The sequence below is a fragment of the Haliotis rubra genome, unplaced genomic scaffold (genome assembly GCF_003918875.1).
Source record: "Haliotis rubra isolate DU_JTF1 unplaced genomic scaffold, ASM391887v1 Scf472, whole genome shotgun sequence".
Taxonomy (NCBI): Eukaryota; Metazoa; Mollusca; class Gastropoda; order Lepetellida; family Haliotidae; genus Haliotis; species Haliotis rubra.
In genome coordinates, this window is record NW_025767160.1 from 812,514 (window position 1) to 833,494 (window position 20,981).

The window sequence follows — 20,981 nt, forward strand, 5'->3', positions numbered from 1 at the left end:
TCATGACATTGATTACAGCAAGACACAAAATTGGAATGTTCTTTTGTCAGGAGTTATATGACAAGTATGTTAATCTTCCTGAGTACAAGAGAGAAGAATTAAGTATTTTAACATTATACCAGGGTGCATCATCAAGCCTGGTATGGAAAGACAGCAGGCGAGTAAGAATACCAGCATCAAGGTCAACATTGTGCGTAAAACAAGTAGAGGCGACCCTGAGATAATCCTGAACAATCACCTGTATGAGAGGTTTAAGGGTAATGACAACACTGCTTTTGAGTGACCCATAGCAAGAGCAAATTATCAGGATATTTCTGGGAAGAAAGTTATGTGTTCAGGAACTGTTATATCATCACATGAACCATTTCTGTCTGCTAGTCCTGATGGAAACATTGAAGATTCAGCGATATTAGAAATAGAATGTCCTACAACATCTGTGCATGCAATGATTGACTCCAGGAAAAGGTGATGTTCGAAACGTTGACACTGAACTAGTTCTTTACTGAAAAGGGAGAAATGGATATTTCACTTGGGTGCAAATGTGTATGTTCTGTACTGGAAAACATCAGTGCAATTTCTTATGTGGACATGACATGAATCCAGCTTGATGTTGCATATGATTCCAGCTTTGTTGGCAATATACACTGTCTAGATTAAGAGAGTTTTATTTTAAAAATATGCTGGTCCGGTTGGTTGATGACTTCAAGGCATGTCGGTTTGTGTTGAGTGAGGAATATAAGCACTTCTGTGTGTCATCTTACCATGTGTAGAGTAATTAACACGATGACAGTATCAACACATAAATTACACTGCTATATCCTATTGATCTCAAATGATGTGTTATCAATTTTCATTTCTTTCAGTCACTGACATTCCAAATGAATAGTAATAAATCATAGTTGTGAATTATGAATTGTTGGTATTTTATGACGAAAGCTACAGTTCAAGTCAAATACTATTTTGCACACTAGTAATTTATAAAAAAATGTTTAGCATATATAGGTTGATAAATAAAATACAAAGTACCAGTAATGAACATGATCAGCATTTATATCTCATATAATTGCTCACACTTTAAATAAAATGTTTAAAGCCCCCAACCCCTTAAACTTTTTGTATTACTCAACCGCTATTTTGTCCCAAAATATCAGTGGTGGCCATTTGCCAATAGTAGTTTATATTAGTATATATATGATATATACTGCATTTGGGCAGTCTAAGGGTTTAGGTAAAGTGTGATTTACAAGTTTGGATTCATTGAATATCTATAGGTTGGTCTTTAAACATAAAACAACAATGATAGCAAAGATCATGGTGAGGTGAACATTCAGTTTAATGATTTAAATGTCAATGACAATATGTATTTATAATTTATCATTCTTGTTGGTGAATTGGGAGAGAGAGAGTTTATTTCGCATAATGGCCTCATGGCCCAGAGTACAAAAAATACATGTTTGCATACAATACATATACATAAATATAATGCATCAATATATAGCAGTCAGACAGATAGGTTTTTCTGTTCAGATAGATTGCTAGACTTTTAATAAAATTCATATTGTTTGTTTATAACAAGTGCTTCAACTTAAATACAGATGGATTTATATGATTATACCCGGGAATAAGCTGCATCCTACTTGTATGGTAGTAAGGACATACTAATAGAAAGTGGTATTCATCCTCTACGACATCTAAATGACACTTGCTACATATTGCTATAGTATCGTCTACATTGTCTTTATTGGAACGCAACTGTTGGACACCCAATTTGTGCGATAAGCAACGAAATTTACATAAAATGCGCCTCAAGTCTCTATTAGTGTACAACGCAGTTATGTACTCTTCTGTTTCCAAAACTGACTTGTACGATGAATAAACTTTCAGGAAGGAAATACTACCAATATCACTGCTCCAAGTTTGGAGACAGATATCCCTTGCAGCGTTGCTTAAACGGTGCCGCCGCCAAACACTTCTACGTCGCCAAACAATAACAATAACGAACATGAGAGACCCAGTTGACATTTCCATTTTCATCAAAGACTTTTAGCATTTCATAACAAGCCCGAGGATACCTATGGCTACTCATTCTCACTAGTCTACATCAGTACCTGATACAACGATTAAAATAATTAACAGACATTTGATATCTGCCCAACTCCCTAAAAAAGCTTTTGTAGACACAAATTTTCCTAACCCCTAAATACTTCTTGAAGAAGAAGTCCTGAAGCTTTTCAGTATCTGCTCTATATATATGTCCCCAAATTTCGGCGCCAGAGAGCAAAATAGGTGCTATTTTCGTGTTAAACATGTTTTTAGCCATTTCATGAGGTGCGCCATACTTTATCAACATCTGTTTGACAGGAAAGCTCGCTTTCATTGCGGTTAACGACAGGGTTTCACAAGCTTTAGACCATACTAGCCTTGAGGAAAATACGACAACCAAATACTTATAGTAGCTAACAACGTTAATTTCAACTTGTAGTTCTAAGATAACCACCATTTCTAAAGACAATGATTTGAGACTTATCTCAATTCACCTCCAAACCCCATTTCAAACAGAATTTATGTAGGAAATCTAAGTTTCGTTTCAGCCCTACGACAGAATCATCTACCAGAGTGATATCATCGGCAAAGAGCAGCAGTAATATGTTGTCCAGTTCCGATTGGACAAATATAACCCTTATACCACTATTTTGCTTTTCCTCTACTAACTCATTTATAAGAAAATATAAACAATACCGGACTTAACATACACCCTCTGACGCCATGTGAAGTTGTGAATATATCCGACCTGTCACTACCAACTCGGACGCAGGCTTTGGCCTTATTATAGTTGTCTCTTAAAAGCCTAAAGATCTTACCATGAACACCTTTACTTAACAGTACATACAATAGCTTATCTCTATATACGAAAGTCAAAAGCCGTACAAAAATCAATAAATAAGGCATAACACCTATGACCAGGTTTCCTTAGATACTTTTGAACAAGCGACTGTAGAATAAAAATATTATCAAATGTTGAATAGTTATTTCTAAAACCTGCCTGTGACTCGTGTAGAGTTTTGTTCAGGTCAAGCCAAACTCGAATACGTGAATCTAGAATACTAGTGAATATTTTACCCATTACACTTAATAAGGAAATTCCCCTGTAGTTGTTTGGGTTTTGCCTATCGCCCTTCTTATACAAAGGCACAATGACTCCAACATTCCAACTCTCTGGAAAAATCCCACTATCTAGCACTGCATTAAATAACATTTCTAAATATAGGACAATCATTGGAAGAAACTTTAAAAACTCAGGGGATACCATCCATGCCAGGAGCCTTTCCATTGCCTTCTATTACCTTCATAATTTCATCCTGATTAATATGATCTGATCACTTGAAATATCATATTGAAAAATCATTACATGTCATTAGCTTAAGCAGCCCACTAGACGTCTGACACAAACAAGACTACTCAGTCTTTGTCCTTGATAAGTTCTGGTCTGAGGTTACACAGGACTGCACACATCTTGACTATCTTTATATAAACCTATTCCGTTTTGTCTGTAGTAGAGTAGCTTCCTTCCAGAATCAGGAAGACCTCTGCTGTGACTTTGCAGAGTTTCGAAACCTAATATCAGGTTAAATTTCAACCATTTCATAACTTTAGTTACGATTGATACAACATTGTCTTGCTATCACCGATCGTAAAATATCACATTATTGAAAACTTCCAGTATATAGTGGCGATAACTGGTTTCGACCCCGCAACCCTTCGCTCTCCAGCTTGGCGGTTTTATGAATCATGTGTTCCTCACAAAACGGGTACTGCGGCAGCGCACGTGCAGGACACGGAATGCGCGTGCGAGGAAAGGTGTTGGCTGCCAGTCGCATCCCAGTTGACACTGGCTATTCCATCATTTGCGGGCTGTTCCATCAGTCTGCTCAGTACCAAACATTGTCACAAATTGACATAATACATATTTGTGTTTTACGTTCATAAGTCGATATAACACGACTCCGAGGTTCCATGTAAACCCTTGGAGTGATTGTTCTCCGCGGGGTTACCTTTGCTACCAAGTAGTCGTGTTTATCCTTTACATCCAAGTTTTGAACAGAATTCAGTGGTAGAACCTGACTCAATATTCTGTAAGACTTCAACCTGCCAATTGCTCTTTCTACATGCATTCTTACAGATGCAATTAAAGTATTCATTATAGTCCATTGCTTATTATAAAGCCGCTATCTGCCATTACCTCATCACCAGGTAACAAGTAGTTTAGGAAACCCGAGTTCTTGGTGATATACACATCTCGTGCACGACCGCCATAGCATCTTGAAACATACATAATATACCCATTGGGAGCAATCTTATATATGTACTGTGGGTTTGAGCTCTAACCTTCAATGAAAATGGACGTTGCAAGAAAATGTCTGAACAATCAATAATGCAGGTGGTGTGTGCATAGGTACTGGGGAAAAGTCTCAAAGCCTTCATACTGGCTTGGATGGGTTGAAACAAGGCTGCCTCTGTGAAATAATTGGTAAACTCTATGAGATACGAGGGGTTGCCAATCACTACAATAGACGTGTCGGTTTGAGGTCTTGACTTGTTTTAACATATGTAGAAAAGACTAATAATAATACTTTATTACCCCGAAGGAACATGTTTTACATGTAACAGACAGAGCTATACAATGAACACACATGATACACAAACACAACAATATACACAGTGAACATATTGAAATCTGTTCAATTGGCATTTAGAAGTTGGCGACTAATAAGAAAGTAATATTCTTTATGGATAACAACTTCTTTTATTATATATGATTCAGGTGGTGTGTGCATAGGTTATATGTTATGCATGTATGCATACCTGTACGTGTTAACTTCAAATGTATACGGTTATATGTGTGTACATACTGTAAGTTTACAATGTTTTTATTGGTTTTAAATAGTCTCTTATAACCTAACGGATGGTTTCTGTACTTTTAAACTCTCCCAAAAAGCTTGCATTATATGACAATGTACAGAAAGTGAGACTCAAATAGACACTTATCTCTCTCTTAAAGGATATTGGCATTGCAGACCGAATAACATCTCTTGGGAGCCAAACAATGCAATTCTTTAGTTTTCTGGCTAAAATTGAGATACAAACTCCAAACATTTAACTTGCCTGGAAATTGTCTGAAAATTGAAAATCTTTCCCGAGATCATGAAACCGAAGTCCAAGCCTAAGTCTCATAAGTTTGAGTAGTGTTTGATTTGGGAGTAGCATCAGATGTAAGATAAGTTATTAATGACAGAAACACTTGGAGAGTAAGACCAGTGTAAAACACAGAATCAGTGTCAGCCTTAATACTATCTGCAGAAAAGGCAGGAAAATTAACCTGAAAAGAGACATTCTTTGTTTTGGTCGTGTAGTGCTTGGTTGCATAATGGTGATCTACTGACATGTTTAAATCAACCTGTACTCCTACAGTTCTGTTTTGAACTTTTTCATAGGTCTGTGAAGACAAAAACAAGAGTTAATCGTTGTGTCATCGTTAAATATACAGAGATTATTTTGTTATTTGACTGTTCAATATTAAAAGACGGGGGTATATACAAGCTGCACAATGTCAGCGCAATGTGCTTAGTCAGACGAACAGCAACAGTTTGAAGATTCGTATTTAGAGTGACAGGGCTATGCATGACGCTCTGATGAACACAAATAGTAGCTCCTCCAGCTGCTCGATCCCCCGGAGGAGAAAAAGAGTGATAATCGTTGTACTGTCTCAAAGGAAAGGTATCAGTATTTTAGATATGTCTCTGGAGACATAATGCTGATGGCTAAAAGTCCTGAATCAGCAATTGTACCTCACTGAAATTAATTTTCCAGTCCTCTACAATTCCACTGCAGTAAATGTGACAACTGAGTCATGGTGGCTGAGTTGGCGATCTTTCACGTGAATGTGAGGAGGAACTATTCTTCCAGCCGTCCTGTGAGGACAGAGTAATCGCCATTTCCAGAGGTTCAAATGAGTTCTGTAACGGAACCTCTGGAGGTGAAGGGATAGTAGTCGTGTCTTTTCTATTAAGTTTTTTCCTTTCTTTTTTGTTGAGTGACTAACAGCTGGCTGTTTGGTAGACGCTTGTGACTGTATCTCAGGATGATTCATCAATGACCCATGTCATGTCAGTTTGACAAGACACAGATGATTTTGCCACAGATATTGCAGCAGAGTAAGATATTGTAGTCGCTGGAGTTGCTGACTGAGTTTGAAACAGATGTTTTGCCTCTTGATAGGAAAATATTTTTCTGCCATTTTATGAAAGCTAATGAAAACCCCGATAATGAATGTCCACTTTTGTTGTTTTAATAATATATCAATGTTGGTGCTTGTTGCGTATTAATTAGGCCCTTCTTTTCATTATCATGTTTTTCTATATTTCTCACGTTTGTCGGTTACTCGCTATATTCGTTATCACCTCTTTATATACTGAGAGAAACAAATGAAGGATGACAGGAAACTTCAAGCGTTCGAATTCCTTTATTATTTTCCAGTTTTCATCACCACAGCGCTATTCAAAGCTGGTGATAAAAACTGGAAAATATTAAAGGAAGAGTTGAATTGTCCTGCGATCCTTTATTTGTTTCGCTTAGTTTATGGATGAATCGATTGGTAATGCTTTTACCAGTGAGACAGATACTGCCGGGTGGCCCCGTGGTTTGAGCGTACACTGGTCGCGAATACCTTTCCTGGGCGTACCATGATCATTAAACAGTTGAAGAATGTGAACATTTCACACCTCTCCTACCGAGTGGCTATATAGCGTGACAAACTTCATATTGCCATGGTAACTTCACATCTACGTCGCTCTCATAAAACATAAATCAGTTCGTCTTTTCATGGATTTCAAAGATGGCATCAGCATCGGCAGAATCTCCTAACAAGGACCAAAGTAACAACATGACTTTCAACTTAATAGTCATGGGGGCCACTTCCGTGGGAAAAACGTCTCTGATAAATCAGTTTGTCCAGGGTAAGAATAAAAGCCCTTCAACGGAAAACACAAAAGACTTCTACAGCTGCAAAATTACAGACGGAGATTTGAATGTGTGTGTAGATATTTTGGACACGCATGGAGACTTAGAGTTTCCTCAAATGATGAAGCTGGCCATACAAACGGGGGACGCCTTTGTGCTGGTGTATGCCGTGGATGACAAGACGTCCTTTCAAAGGGTCTGCTGCATCAGGGACATGGTGCTTAAGTGGAAGAGCAAAGAGAAGAAGGTAAACAGATATATTACAATTAGGTGATAACCTTGTTCAATTTAGACTTTACGAACGGAGATAAATATTACATTTACTAGGTTATGGTAGCTAAATGCAATCATGTTAATCTACATCAACAGCGGACCTGCTACATGACGTGGGTTTCATCCGTGAGCTTGACTCATTCCCATGTTGCTTTAGAAGCTCATAATGTTGTCCACAACACAGGTGTCAAAACATGTTATACCGTAGTTCGTCTTGAAACATACAATACATTCTTTTTGTCGGTCTTCTCTTTTGTTTATGTCTAAAATGTAGTGTTACACTTACCTATTTCCATGAGCGAAAATACGCCATTTTGCACCCTCAAGTAAGTTACTACTGTGTTCACGTTGAATTTTCGAAAGAAATGCTTCACGTGAATTACTTCTCTGGTAGCAATGTGGTAATCAGCAAAATCGTGATCGAACTGAAGATTCGATACCGCTGAAGGACCAACGTCACAGGGGCAGTGGGGTAGCCTAATGGTTAAAAACTCGGGTTCGATACCCCACATGGGAACAATGTGTGAAGCCCATTTCTGGTGTCTCCAGCCGTGATATTGCTAAAAGCGGCGTAAAATCACTCACTCAAACGTGACAATATACAATAATTGAATAATTAGGCACTTATGCACCTTTTAACAAAACTGAATGTGTATGAAAACTATGTCCAATGTGGCACTGCTGACTACACAAGTTTATCATGGCGAGAAATACCAGGAGAGGTGTGACCTCCAATCAATAGCGTGATGGCATGCAGCTTATTCGAAATTTTGGCTTAAAATCTTTTGGGCTAATGACCGCTCACATACTTGCTAATGGAGGATCGGATATCAGAATATGGGAAGTTTGTGCTTGCAGTGCACTTTTGGCGAAGCAAATATGAATGAATCTGCATTTGAATGATCTCGGGTGTATATCTGCCGTAAAAATCGATCTTCCACAGGATAGTCTTAAGGACAAAGTGCCATTGTGAGAAACAGCAGCAACTGATACCTTTTCACTATCTTTTGATAATCAGAACCGCCATATAGCATTCAGTGATATATTGTATTGCCAGTATTATTCGTCTTAAACAAAGACAGGTTCATTTATCTCCAGGTAGAGGCTGTCAATTTGGGTGGTTCTAAATGCCCCAAGACAAATCCAAGTCCCTGAGAATGATTTACCAGCTGAACCCGCACATGAAACAACCATAATCGTGTTATGACATTGTCATACACCTGTGAATATTTAGCAGTCTTCCTTTATCTCTACACCATTAAGCTCTTAGTACCACCTTTAAGATATCCAACACTTTCAAACATCTGAGCTATAAGACTTTCAATATGAGATAAAAAATTGTTTTTAGCAAAGGTAATTTCCCCAAACTTGGCTTCTGTTACTACTTAAATTGGAGTATTATTCAAAGTAAATACTGGATCTGTATGTGAGTGAGTGAGTGAGTTTAGTTTTACTCCTGGATCTGTATGTAGTTTACCTTGTTTCAAAAATGAATACAGCTGGTATGGAAAACGTAAAAGGGTTTAAAGTCGTCTACCCCGGCTTCATTAATCGATTGTGTGAAAGCCATTGTAAGTTTGTCAACCTACTGGAAATAACTAACTTGATGAAAACCAGCATGGCTGTCCTCGGGCATTCCTCTTACTCCTTTTCTCACTTTAAACCCAACTCATTCCCTCAGGCAGATATACCCATTAGAATGGTATCTTAAATTATGTTGCTTGTTGTTTTAGAACACCATAATCGTCGTCGTTTGTAACAAGATGGATCTTGATGTCCCCAACCGTAGTCCTCCGAAGGAAGTCGCGGAAACTGTGGTGGAGAGGGACTGGGGTCAAAGCCACATGGAAATCACCACCAGGGACAAAGACGCCGTCGACAAGGTTTTCAAAGAAGTGATCCAACGACACATATGGGCATGTGGCGGCAGTGCTGCGTCAGGACAACGGAAAATGACCTCTCCTGTTGAAATGATCCACAAACTACGAAGGAGGCTTACACTAAGAAGGCTAAAGCCATCTTCTTAACCGACAGGGCTTGCAGTTTGTTGTCGGCAGTGATGTATTCTGGGTACTGACCCTATTCATGTAGACTGATGATCAGGCTAATGATCCTATTAATGCATACGGTGATACGTTCAGGGTAGTGATCCTATACACCCAGACGGTGATACATTCAGGGTATTGACCCTATTAATGCATACGGTGATGTATTCAGGGTATTGATTCTATTAATGCATACGGTGACGCATTCAGGGTATTGACCTTATTAATGCATACGGTGATACATTCAGGGTATTGACCCTATTAATGCATACGGTGATGCATTCAGGGTATTGATCCTATACACCCAGACGGTGATACATTCAGGGTATTGATCCTATACACCCAGACGGTGATACATTCAGGGTATTGACCCTATCAAGGTAGACGGTGATACATTCAGAGTATTGACATTATTAATGCATACGGTGATGCTTTCAGGGTATTGATCCTATACACCCAGACGGTGATACATTCAGGGTATTGACCCTATCAAGGTAGGCGGTGATGCATTCAGGGTATTGACCCTATTAATGCATACGGTGATACATTCAGGGTATTTATGCTTTACACCCAAACGGTGATACATTCAGGGCATTGGCCCTATTAATGCATACGGTGATGCATTCAGGGTATTGACCCTATCAAGGTGTAGACGGTGATACATTCATGGTATTGACCCTATTAATGCATACGGTGATGCATTCAGGGTATTGATCCTATACACCCAGACGGTGATATATTCAGGGCATTGACCCTATCAAGGTAGACGATGATGCATTCAGGGTATTGACCCTATTAATGCATACGCTGATACATTCAGGATATTGATCCTATACACCCAAACGGTGATACATTCAGGGTATTGGCCCCATTAATGCATACGGTGATGCATTCAGGGTATTGGCCCTATCACGGTAGACAGTGATACATTCAGGGTATTGACCCTATTAATGCATACGGTGATGCATTCAAGGTATTGATCCTATACACGTAGATGGTGATACATTCAGGGCCTTGACCCTATCAAGGTAGACAGTGATGCATTCAGGGTATTGACCCTATTAATGCATACGGTGATACATTCAGAGTATTGATCCTATACATCCAGACGGTGAAGCATTCAGGGGTATTGATCTTATTAATGCATACGGTGATGCATTCAAGGTATTGACCCTATCAATGTAGACGGTGATGCAATCAGGGATTGACCCTATTAATGCATACGGTGATGCATTCAGGGTATTGACCCTATTAATGTAGACGGTGATGCATTCAGGGTATTGACCCTATCAAGGCAGACGGTGATGCATTCAGGGTATTGACCCTATTAATGCATACGGTGATGCATTCAGGGTATTGATCCTATACATGCAGACGGTGATGCATTCAGGGTATTGACCCTATTAATGCATACGGTGATGCATTCAAGGTATTGACCCTATCAATGCAGACGGTGATGCATTCAGGTATTGACCCTATTAATGCATACGGTGATCCATTCAGGGTATTAACCCTATTAATGTAGACGGTTATGCATTCAGGGTATTGACCCTATCAAATGAAGACGGTGATGCATTATGACCCTATTAATTCAGACGGTATTGACCATTATCATATCAAGGCAGACGGTGATGCATTCAGGGTATTGACCCTATTAATGCATACGGTGATGCATTCAGGGTATTGGCCATATTAATGAATACAGTGATGAATTCAGGGTATTGACCCTATTAATGCATACGGTGATACATTCAGGGTATTGATCCTATACATCTAGACGGTGATGCATTCAGGGTATTGGCCCTATTAATGCATACGGTGATACATTCAGGGTATTGATCCTATACATCCAGACGGTGATGCATTCAAGGGTATTGATCCTATTAATGCATACGGTGATGCATTCAGGGTATTGACACTATCAAGGTAGACGGTGATACATTCAGGGTACTGAACGTATTAATGCATAGAGTGATGCATTCAGGGTATTGATCCTATACACCTAGACGGTGATACATTGAGGGTATTGACCCTATCAATGTAGACGGTTATGCATTCAGGGTATTGACCCTATCAAGGTAGACGGTGATGCATTCAGGGTATTGGCCCTATTTAAGCATACGGTGATGCATTCAGGGTATTGACCTATTAATGCATACGGTGATACATTCATGGTATTGATCCTATACACCCAAACGGTGATACATTCAGGGCATTGGCCCTATTAATGCATACAGTGATGCATTCTGGGTATTGACCCTATTAATGCATACGGTGATGCATTCAGGGTATTGATCCTATACACCCAGACGGTGATACATCCAGGGCATTGACCCTATCAAGGTAGACGATGATACATCCAGGGTATTGACCCTATTAATGCATACGGTGATGCATTCAGGGTATTGGCCATATTAATGAATACAGTGATGAATTCAGGGTATTGACCCTATTAATGCATACGTGATACATTCAGGGTATTGATCCTATACATCGAGACGGTGATGCATTCAGGGGTATTGATCCTATTAATGCATACAGTGATGCATTCAGGGTATTGACCCTAACAATGTAGACAGTGATGCAATCAGGTATTGACCCTATTAATGCATACGGTGATGCATTCAGGGTATTAACCCTATTAATGTAGCCGGTAATGCATTCAGGGTATTGACCCTTTCAAGGTAGACGGTGATGCATTCGGGGTATTGACCCCATTAATGCATAGGGTGATGCATTCAGGGCATTGGCCCTATTAATGCATACGGTGATACATTCAGGGTATTGATCCTATACATCCAGACGATGATGCATTCAGGGTATTGGCCCTATTAATGCATACGGTGATACATTCAAGGTATTGATCCTATACACCCAGACGGTGATACATTCAGGGTATTGACCCTATTAATGCAGACGCTGATACATTCAGGGTATTGATCCCATACATCCAGAAGGTGATGCATTCAAGGTATTGGCCCTATTAATGCATACGGTGATACATTCAGGGTATTGATCCTATACATCCAGACGGTGATGCATTCAAGGGTATTGATCCTATTAATGCATACGGTGATGCATTCAAGGTATTGACCCTATCAATGTAAACGGTGATGCAATCAGGGATTGACCCTATTAATGCATACGGTGATGCATTCAGGGTATTGACCCTATAAATGTAGACGGTTATGCATTCAGGGTATTGACCCTATCAAGGTAGACGGTGATGCATTCAGGGTATTGATGCAATCAGGTATTGATTCCTAGTAATGCATACTGTGATGCATTCAGGGTATTGACCGTATTAATGTAGACGGTTATGCATTCAGGGTATTGACCCTATCAAGGTAGACGGTGATGCATTCAGAGTATTGACCCTATTAATGCATAGGTTGATGCATTCAGGGTATTGACCCTATTAATGCATACGGTGATACATTCAGGGTATCGGCCCTATTAATGCATACGATGATGCATTCAGGGTATTGATTCTATTAATGCATACGTTGATGCACTCAGGGGTATTGACCTCATTCATCCAGACGGTGATACATCCAGTGAATTGATCCTATTAATGCATACAGTGATACATTCAGGGTATTGACCCCATTCATCCAGACGGTGATGCACTCAGGGGTATTGACCTCATTCATCCAGACGGTGATGCACTTAGGGGTATTGACCTCATTCATCCTGACGGTGATGCACTCAGGGTATTGATCCTATTAATGCATACAGTGATACATTCAGGGTATTGACCTCATTGATCCAGACGGTGATGCACTCAGGGGTATATAGGAGTTGCTTTGCAAGAAAATGGTGTGGTATATATTTCTGACTTAATTCGTGATAACAAGGACATATTAGCGTAAAATGAATTTCATTTTCTATACCTGCGTTACATAAAGGACAATATCGTATAAGTATAGATACTAGTATAATATGTTGGTGCTATGAATTGTGCACTGGTATCTCCATAAGTTCCATACCTCGAGCTCATAATAAAGTTATATTTGTCTCCCTTCCATATTAGTAATATTTGTAACCCTTCCATATAAGTAATATTTGTCTTCCTTCCATATAAGTAATATTTGTCTCCCTTCTCCCATCCATATAAGTAAAATTTGTCTCCCTTCCATATGAGTAATATTTGTCTCCCTTCCACATTAGTAATATTTGTAACCCTTCCATATGAGTAATATTTGTCTCCCTTCCATATTAGTAATATTTGTAAACCTTCCATATTAGTAATATTTGTCTCCCTTCCACGTTTTTAATATTTGTCTCCCTTCCATATTAGTAATATTTGTCTCCCTTCCACATTAGTAATATCTGTAACCCTTCCATATTAGTAATATTTGTCTTCCTTCCATATGAGTAATATTTGTAAACCTTCCATATTAGTAATATGTGTCTCCCTTCCATATTAGTAATATTTGACTCCCTTCGATATTAGTAATATTTGTCTCCCTTCCACGTTTTTAATATTTGTCTCCCTTCCATATTAGTAATATTTGTAACCCTTCCATATTAGGAATATTTGTCTCCCTTCCATATTAGTAATATTTGTCTCCCTTCCATATTAGTAATATGTGTCTCCCTTCCATATTAGTAATATTTGTAACCTTTCCATATTAGTAATATTTGACTCCCTTCCATATTAGTAATTTTTGTCTCCCTTCTATATTAGTAATATTTGTCTCCCTTCCATATTAGTAATATTTGTTTCCCTTCCACATTAGTAATATATATAACCCTTCCATATTAGTAATATTTGTCTCCCTTCGATATAAGTAATATTTATAACCCTTCCATATTAGTAATATTTATAACCCTTCCATATAAGTAATATTTATAACCCTTCCATATTAGTAATATTTATAACCCTTCCATATTAGTAATATTTATAACCCTTCCATATTAGTAATATTTATAACCCTTCCATATTAGTAATATTTGTCTCCCTTCCATATTAGTTATATTTGTCTCCCTTTCATATTAGTAATATTTGTCTCCCTTCCATATTAGTAATATTTATCTCCCTTCCATATTAGTAATATTTGTCTCCCTTCCATATTAGGAATATTTGTCTCCCTTCCATATTAGTAATATTTGTCTCCCTTCCATATTAGTAATATTTGTCTCCCTTCCATATTAGTAATATTTGTAACCTTTCCATATTAGTAATATTTGACTCCCTTCCATATTAGTAATATTTGTCTCCCTTCTATATTAGTAATTTTTGTCTCCCTTACATATTAGTAATATTTGTTTCCCTTCCACATTAGTAATATATATAACCCTTCCATATTAGTAATATTTATAACCCTTCCATATAAGTAATATTTATAACCCTTCCATATTAGTAATATTTATAACCCTTCCATATTAGTAATATTTGTCTCCCTTCCATATTATGAATATTTGTCTCCCTTCCATATTAGTTAGATTTGTCTCCCTTTCATATTAGTAATATTTGTCTCCCTTCCATATTAGTAATATTTATCTCCCTTCCATATTAGTAATATTTATCTCCCTTCCATATTAGTAATATTTGTCTCCCTTCCACGTTTTTAATATTGGTCTCCCTTCCATATTAGTAATATTTGTCTCCCTTCCATATTAGTAATATTTGTCTCCCTTCCATATTAGTAATATTTGTAACCTTTCCATATTAGTAATATTTGACTCCTTCCATATTAGTAATATTTGTCTCCCTTCTATATTAGTAATTTTTTGTCTCCCTTACACATATTAGTAATATTTGTTTCCCCTTTCACATTAGTAATATATATAACCCTTCCATATTAGTAATATTTATAACCCTTCCATATAAGTAATTATTATAACCCTTCCATATTAGTAATATTTATAACCCTTCCATATTAGTAATATTTGTCTCCCTTCCATATTATGAATATTTGTCTCCCTTCCATATTAGTTAGATTTGTCTCCCTTTCATATTAGTAATATTTGTCTCCCTTCCATATTAGTAATATTTATCTCCCTTCCATATTAGTAATATTTATCTCCCTTCCATATTAGTAATATTTGTCTCCCTTCCACGTTTTTAATATTGGTCTCCCTTCCATATTAGTAATATTTGTCTCCCTTCCATATTAGTAATATTTGTCTCCCTTCAATATTAGTAATATGTGTCTCCCTTCCATATTAGTAATATTTGTAACCTTTCCATATTAGTAATATTTGACTCCCTTCCATATTAGTAATATTTGTCTCCCTTCTATATTAGTAATATTTGTCTCCCTTCCATATTAGTAATATTTGTTTCCCTTCCACATTAGTAATATATATAACCCTTCCATATTAGTAATATTTGTCTCCCTTCCATATAAGTAATATTTATAACCCTTCCATATTAGTAATATTTATAACCCTTCCATATAAGTAATATTTACAACCCTTCCATATAAGTAATATTTATAACCCTTCCATATTAGTAATATTTATAACCCTTCCATATTAGTAATATTTATAACCCTTCCATATTAGTAATATTTGTCTCCCTTCCATATTACTTATATTTGTCTCCCTTTCAAATTAGTAATATTTGTCTCCCTTCCATATTAGTAATATTTATCTCCCTTCCATATTAGTAATATTTGTCTCCCTTCCATATTAGGAATATTTATCTCCCTTCCATATTAGTAATATTTGTCTCCCTTCCATATTAGTAATATTTGTAACCTTTCCATATTAGTAATATTTGACTCCCTTCCATATTAGTAATATTTGTCTCCCTTCTATATTAGTAATTTTTGTCTCCCTTACATATTAGTAATATTTGTCTCCCTTCCATATTAGGAATATATATAACCCTTCCATATTAGTAATATTTGTCTCCCTTCCATATAAGTAATATTTATAACCCTTCCATATTAGTAATATTTATAACCCTTCCATATTAGTAATATTTATAACCCTTCCATATTAGTAATATTTGTCTCCCTTCCATATTAGGAATATTTGTCTCCCTTCCATATTAGTTAGATTTGTCTCCCTTTCATATTAGTAATATTTGTCTCCCTTCCATATTAGTAATATTTATCTCCCTTCCATATTAGTAATATTTATCTCCCTTCCATATTAGTAATATTTGTTTCCCTTCCATATTAGTAATATTTGTCTCCCTTCCATATTAGTAATATTTGTCTCCATTCTCCCTTCCATATTAGTAATATTTGTAACCCTTCCATATTAGTAATATGTGTCTCCCTTCCATATTGGTAATACTTGTCTCCCTTCCACGTTTTTAATATTTGTCTCCCTTCCATATTAGTAATATTTGTAACCCTTCCATATTAGAAATATTTGTCCCCCTTCCATATTAGTAATATTTGTCTCCCTTCCATATTAGTAATATTTGTAACCCTTACATTTTAGAAATATTTGTCCCCCTTCCATATTAGTAATATTTGTCTCCCTTCCATATTAGTAATATTTGTCTCCCTTCTCCCTTCCATATTAGTAATATTTGTCTCCCTTCCATATTAGTAATATTTGTAACCTTTCCATATTAGTAAGATTTGTCTCCCTTCCATATTAGTAATATTTGTAAACCTTCCATATTAGTAATATTTGTCTCCCTTCCACGTTTTTAATATTTGTCTCCCTTCCATATTAGTAATATTTGTAACCCTTCCATATTAGAAATATTTGTCTCCCTTCCATATTAGTAATATTTGTCTCCCTTCCATATTAGTAATATTTGTCCCCCTTCCATATTAGTAATATTTATCTCCCTTCCATATTAGTTATATTTGTCTCCCTTCCATATTAGTAATATGTGTAACCCTTCCATATTAGTAATATTTGTCTCCCGTCTCCCTTCCATATTAGTAATATTTGTCTCCGTTCCATATTAGTAATATTTGTCTCCCTTCCATATAAGTAATATTTGTAAACCTTCCATATTAGTAATATTTGTCTCCCTTCCATATTAGTAATATTTGTAAACCTTCCATATTAGTAATATTTGTAAACCTTCCATATTAGTAATATTTGTAAACCTTCCATATTAGTAATATTTGTAAACCTTCCATATTAGTAATATTTGTAAACCTTCGATATTCAGTTCTGAAGTGACAACTGCAACTAAACGTTCCCTTTTGAGTTTCTAACATACTAGATCTGCTAAACTATTCAGTGTTAACTTGTACAAGGACTGTCCCTAGTATGGTGATCTACCTTCAGTTGTTGTTTTATACTGTATTGTCTTCATTGATAAAAATGTTTTAGTTTTACATGCTACATGCTGTGATACTCAAGTATTTTGATTGTCCATCGTCCATGAGTTTCTAACATGTTAGATCTGAGACATAGTATTCAGTGTTGTAGGTAATTTGTACAAAGACTGGTCATATGATCTTCAGTCACAGACATCTTATACAAGTCTTGAATGTATGATAGTTTATGTGTTAGTTAGACAACTCATAGAAACGTGCTACGGAAGTGACTGTTGGTCCTACACACGACCCAAGCCTGATCATAACAATAACTGTGAAACTTCTGAAACCACAGTTGTTGTGCCATTGCGCAAAGCATTTGATATTAAAATGTATGATTTACAACCAACCGTTGAATCTGGCATTTGAAACTTTTACACAAAGATTTTGCAATGCGCTAAGTATGACGTTTATTTGCAAGATATTATCAAAGGATTTCTGACATCAGCTTATGACTCGCTGTGAAACTGAGTCTTTCATATCGCGGAGGCAGACAAAGGCAAGTACAAGTACGATGTCAGAAGAAAGAACGAAGTAATAATTTACTGCCAGCGAAAGAATCTAAACTGCAAGGGAACTATCCAGACAATTGATGGCCCATTGTTAAAGATGGGAATAGGCCACAACCTTCTTTCAGCTGCATGCCTGTATGATGTGATTATATTCAGAGCGAGACTTCTGGACAGAGCCGGATTTGAGACAATGTAAATTTTCAAGATCTTCGATGATGAACTTCAATCTATGGAAGTATTCACACATAATGTCAGCTAATACTTACAGCTCTTACAGGCATTCTACTTTATTTTTGTACAGACAATTCAAAATAACAATCCCTGACTTCCAAGTGACATTACCTACAGTTCTGTTGGATGGCAAGGGGATTACAACTGACGCTGGCAAACCTTTCATGATTGCTGGCTGTGATAACATCATCTTCAACACAAGGGAGAACACGGGTAGTTCTTTGAAGCAAACATCTTGCATGCAGATGGTACACTGTACTGTTTCTTTCCAATATATTTCCACCATACCTGCCGCTACATGTTATAATGTATCACTTTTTGTGCATGATCCTTCCGAACAAGTCTCCGAAAACTAACATAACGTTCTTAACCCATTTATGGATAGGGTCTTAGATTTTCATTAAATTTTGTGAGCTGGTTTCTTTTGGCAAGCAATGAAAGGAAAGAGGTGTCACTTTACCAGTAAATATGTTTTTACATACTTTTCTAGCACTGAAATAGTGCGTCCCAAAAATAGGACGATATGCAGATGAGTGAACTTAAATTAAGTAATTTATTAGGCTTCGTAGGGGGAGATTAGATCTTAAATCTCCAAATTGACTCTTTTCATTTGAAAGCGTTCATTGAATAAAACCAAACGGGCTTTATATGAAATTATGTGTATTAACAAATAGAAACCTGAACATTTAATGGGCCAAAGAGAGCTTAGTCCCATCCCTGAGAGTCTCGGAATGATGGACCATACTGACCATGTCTCTCGTCTCCATGGTGATAGGAAACGGATATATTTAGAACAGGTGTATAAGCATGTAAATGTATGAAGTACTACTGAGGAAATACTACAATGCAGCCATTTAAATGTGTGCTCCAGAAATCAATTAGACCCTTGTTCAAGGTAAATGCCAGTAACTACCAAGTATTCGTTCTAATGATAACATGTAAAACTTACTTTAGAGGATTCTTCATCATCTGTCCCAACAAATATCAGGACCAATTAATGTCTGCTTTCTTTTAAAGACCTTTTTATTCAATTTGAGTGGGCACCCGTGAAGAGCCACCTCCTCGTGGTGGGTGCTGGGTAACGCTAAGAGCTCTTCATCCCCCCGTGTGGACCTGGGGGTATATTTGGTCCACCAACCTGTCAGCCGTGGGTTGCGCCCCTGAATCGGTGGAGGACGGGAGTGGTGGTTGAGGGCACAGGTTCCAGGAATAGCGTTCCTTTGCCCAACACACCACTTCGCCCCTTACTTCACCTAGACGGGTGGTTGAATGGGCCCGGTTCAATCAATCGGCTGGTCATGCTGTGTATGTATATTTTGATACACAAGTTTTAGACACTTTGGAAAATGTTTTGTGAAATGACTTGGCTTATGTTTATGTATTTGAATTTGGAAATATTTCACTTTTGTAATTTGCCTAGAGTAATATACCCAGAAGGCGGTGGCTCATGGGCCAATCTGGTAGAATAATTAACTTTTATTGTTTTCTGCTGGAGTATATCATGCAGGTATCCCTGGTGCTGCAAGTTGGAGATCCACTTGTTATTAGCACCGTCTTTATGACACTCCGTGGTGGGTGGGGAGCTCGGATGATGAATAAATATAAACTAAACATGGACTACCAAACACCCTAAAAAAACACACAAAAAACAACGTCCACTGGACAATGATTAGGAACAGCGACCCTGTAAATCTGTTGATTATTGGCCACGATTTTTGATTATGGAAACTCCGCATAAGACTCCCTGGAAACTTAATCCTTTTGCGATTTCTAAAGGTGTCAACGGAATAGCAGGAGAGGTGAGAAATAGCAAACGCTTGCGTTCAGGATCCCATTTAATTGAATGTAGCAGAAAACAGCAACCGACCAACCTGCTATCTATGGATATGTTTGTTGAAGTTCCTGTTACGGTCTCTGTCCACAGTAAAGGTATAATCAGAGACCGAAAGCGAGTGTTGGCTGATATGTCAGAATTAGACATTGTCTCTGAAATGAAAGACCAGGGAGTAACATATGTGAAACGATTTACGACCCGCAGAAACAATGAATCCATTCAAACCAATACCTACCTCTTTTCATTTTCTTCCCCAACTCCTCCGAAGTCAGTCAAGGCAGGGTTCTGTCGGTTGACACCTACATCCCAAATCCTTTGAGATGTTTTAGGTGTCAAACATATGGCCACGGTGTTAACACCTGTACAAAACCGATCACATGTGCCCACTGCAGTGAGACTACTCATGTTACAATAGACTCTAAAAAGTGTACAAACTGTTCAGGAAGACATTCTTCCTTCTCAAAGGATTGTCCAATTTGAAAGTAACAAATATAAATTACTAAAATTAAATTCACCAAAACATTAGCTTTGCTGATGCCAAAAAAATCGTTGAATCAACAGCACCAGGTAGTTCGTATGCATCAATTGCAAGGTCATCTTCGGAAACCATCTCAAAGCTAAACACATTATCAGTTACCACCTCGTCAATACACTGTCAAACAGACTCGACATGGGTTAAAACCAACAAGCCTTAGACCTGAACAGTCTACACAGACTTTGAAATATGGAGATATAACGAGGAGATCCTGTCTGAAGTTCCGTCACAGACATCTAGTCAAGATTCATCTTTATCCGGGGAACATTCATCATCTCAGTAAGCCCA

The 20,981-nt window shown here is 37.4% G+C and overlaps 1 protein-coding gene across 1 annotated transcript; it reads left to right on the forward strand.

Moving 5' to 3' along the window:
- The first annotated feature begins 6,892 nt into the window (after positions 1 to 6,892).
- Positions 6,893 to 9,317, forward strand: LOC124290735 (ras-related protein Rap-2c-like). Its single transcript, XM_046727539.1, has 2 exons — positions 6,893 to 7,264; positions 9,024 to 9,317. Exons 1-2 carry the CDS (start codon positions 6,893 to 6,895, stop codon positions 9,315 to 9,317), a joined length of 666 nt encoding a protein of 221 aa, XP_046583495.1.
- The last annotated feature ends 11,664 nt before the right edge of the window (positions 9,318 to 20,981 follow it).

Excerpts from the sequence above, each read along its gene's own strand:
- LOC124290735 (XM_046727539.1), top strand. The coding sequence starts at position 6,893 with ATGGCATCAGCATCGGCAGAATCTCCTAACAAGGACCAAAGTAACAAC. Across the intron at positions 7,265-9,023 it reads GGAAGAGCAAAGAGAAGAAG|AACACCATAATCGTCGTCGT; the intron begins GTAAACAGATAT and ends TTGTTGTTTTAG.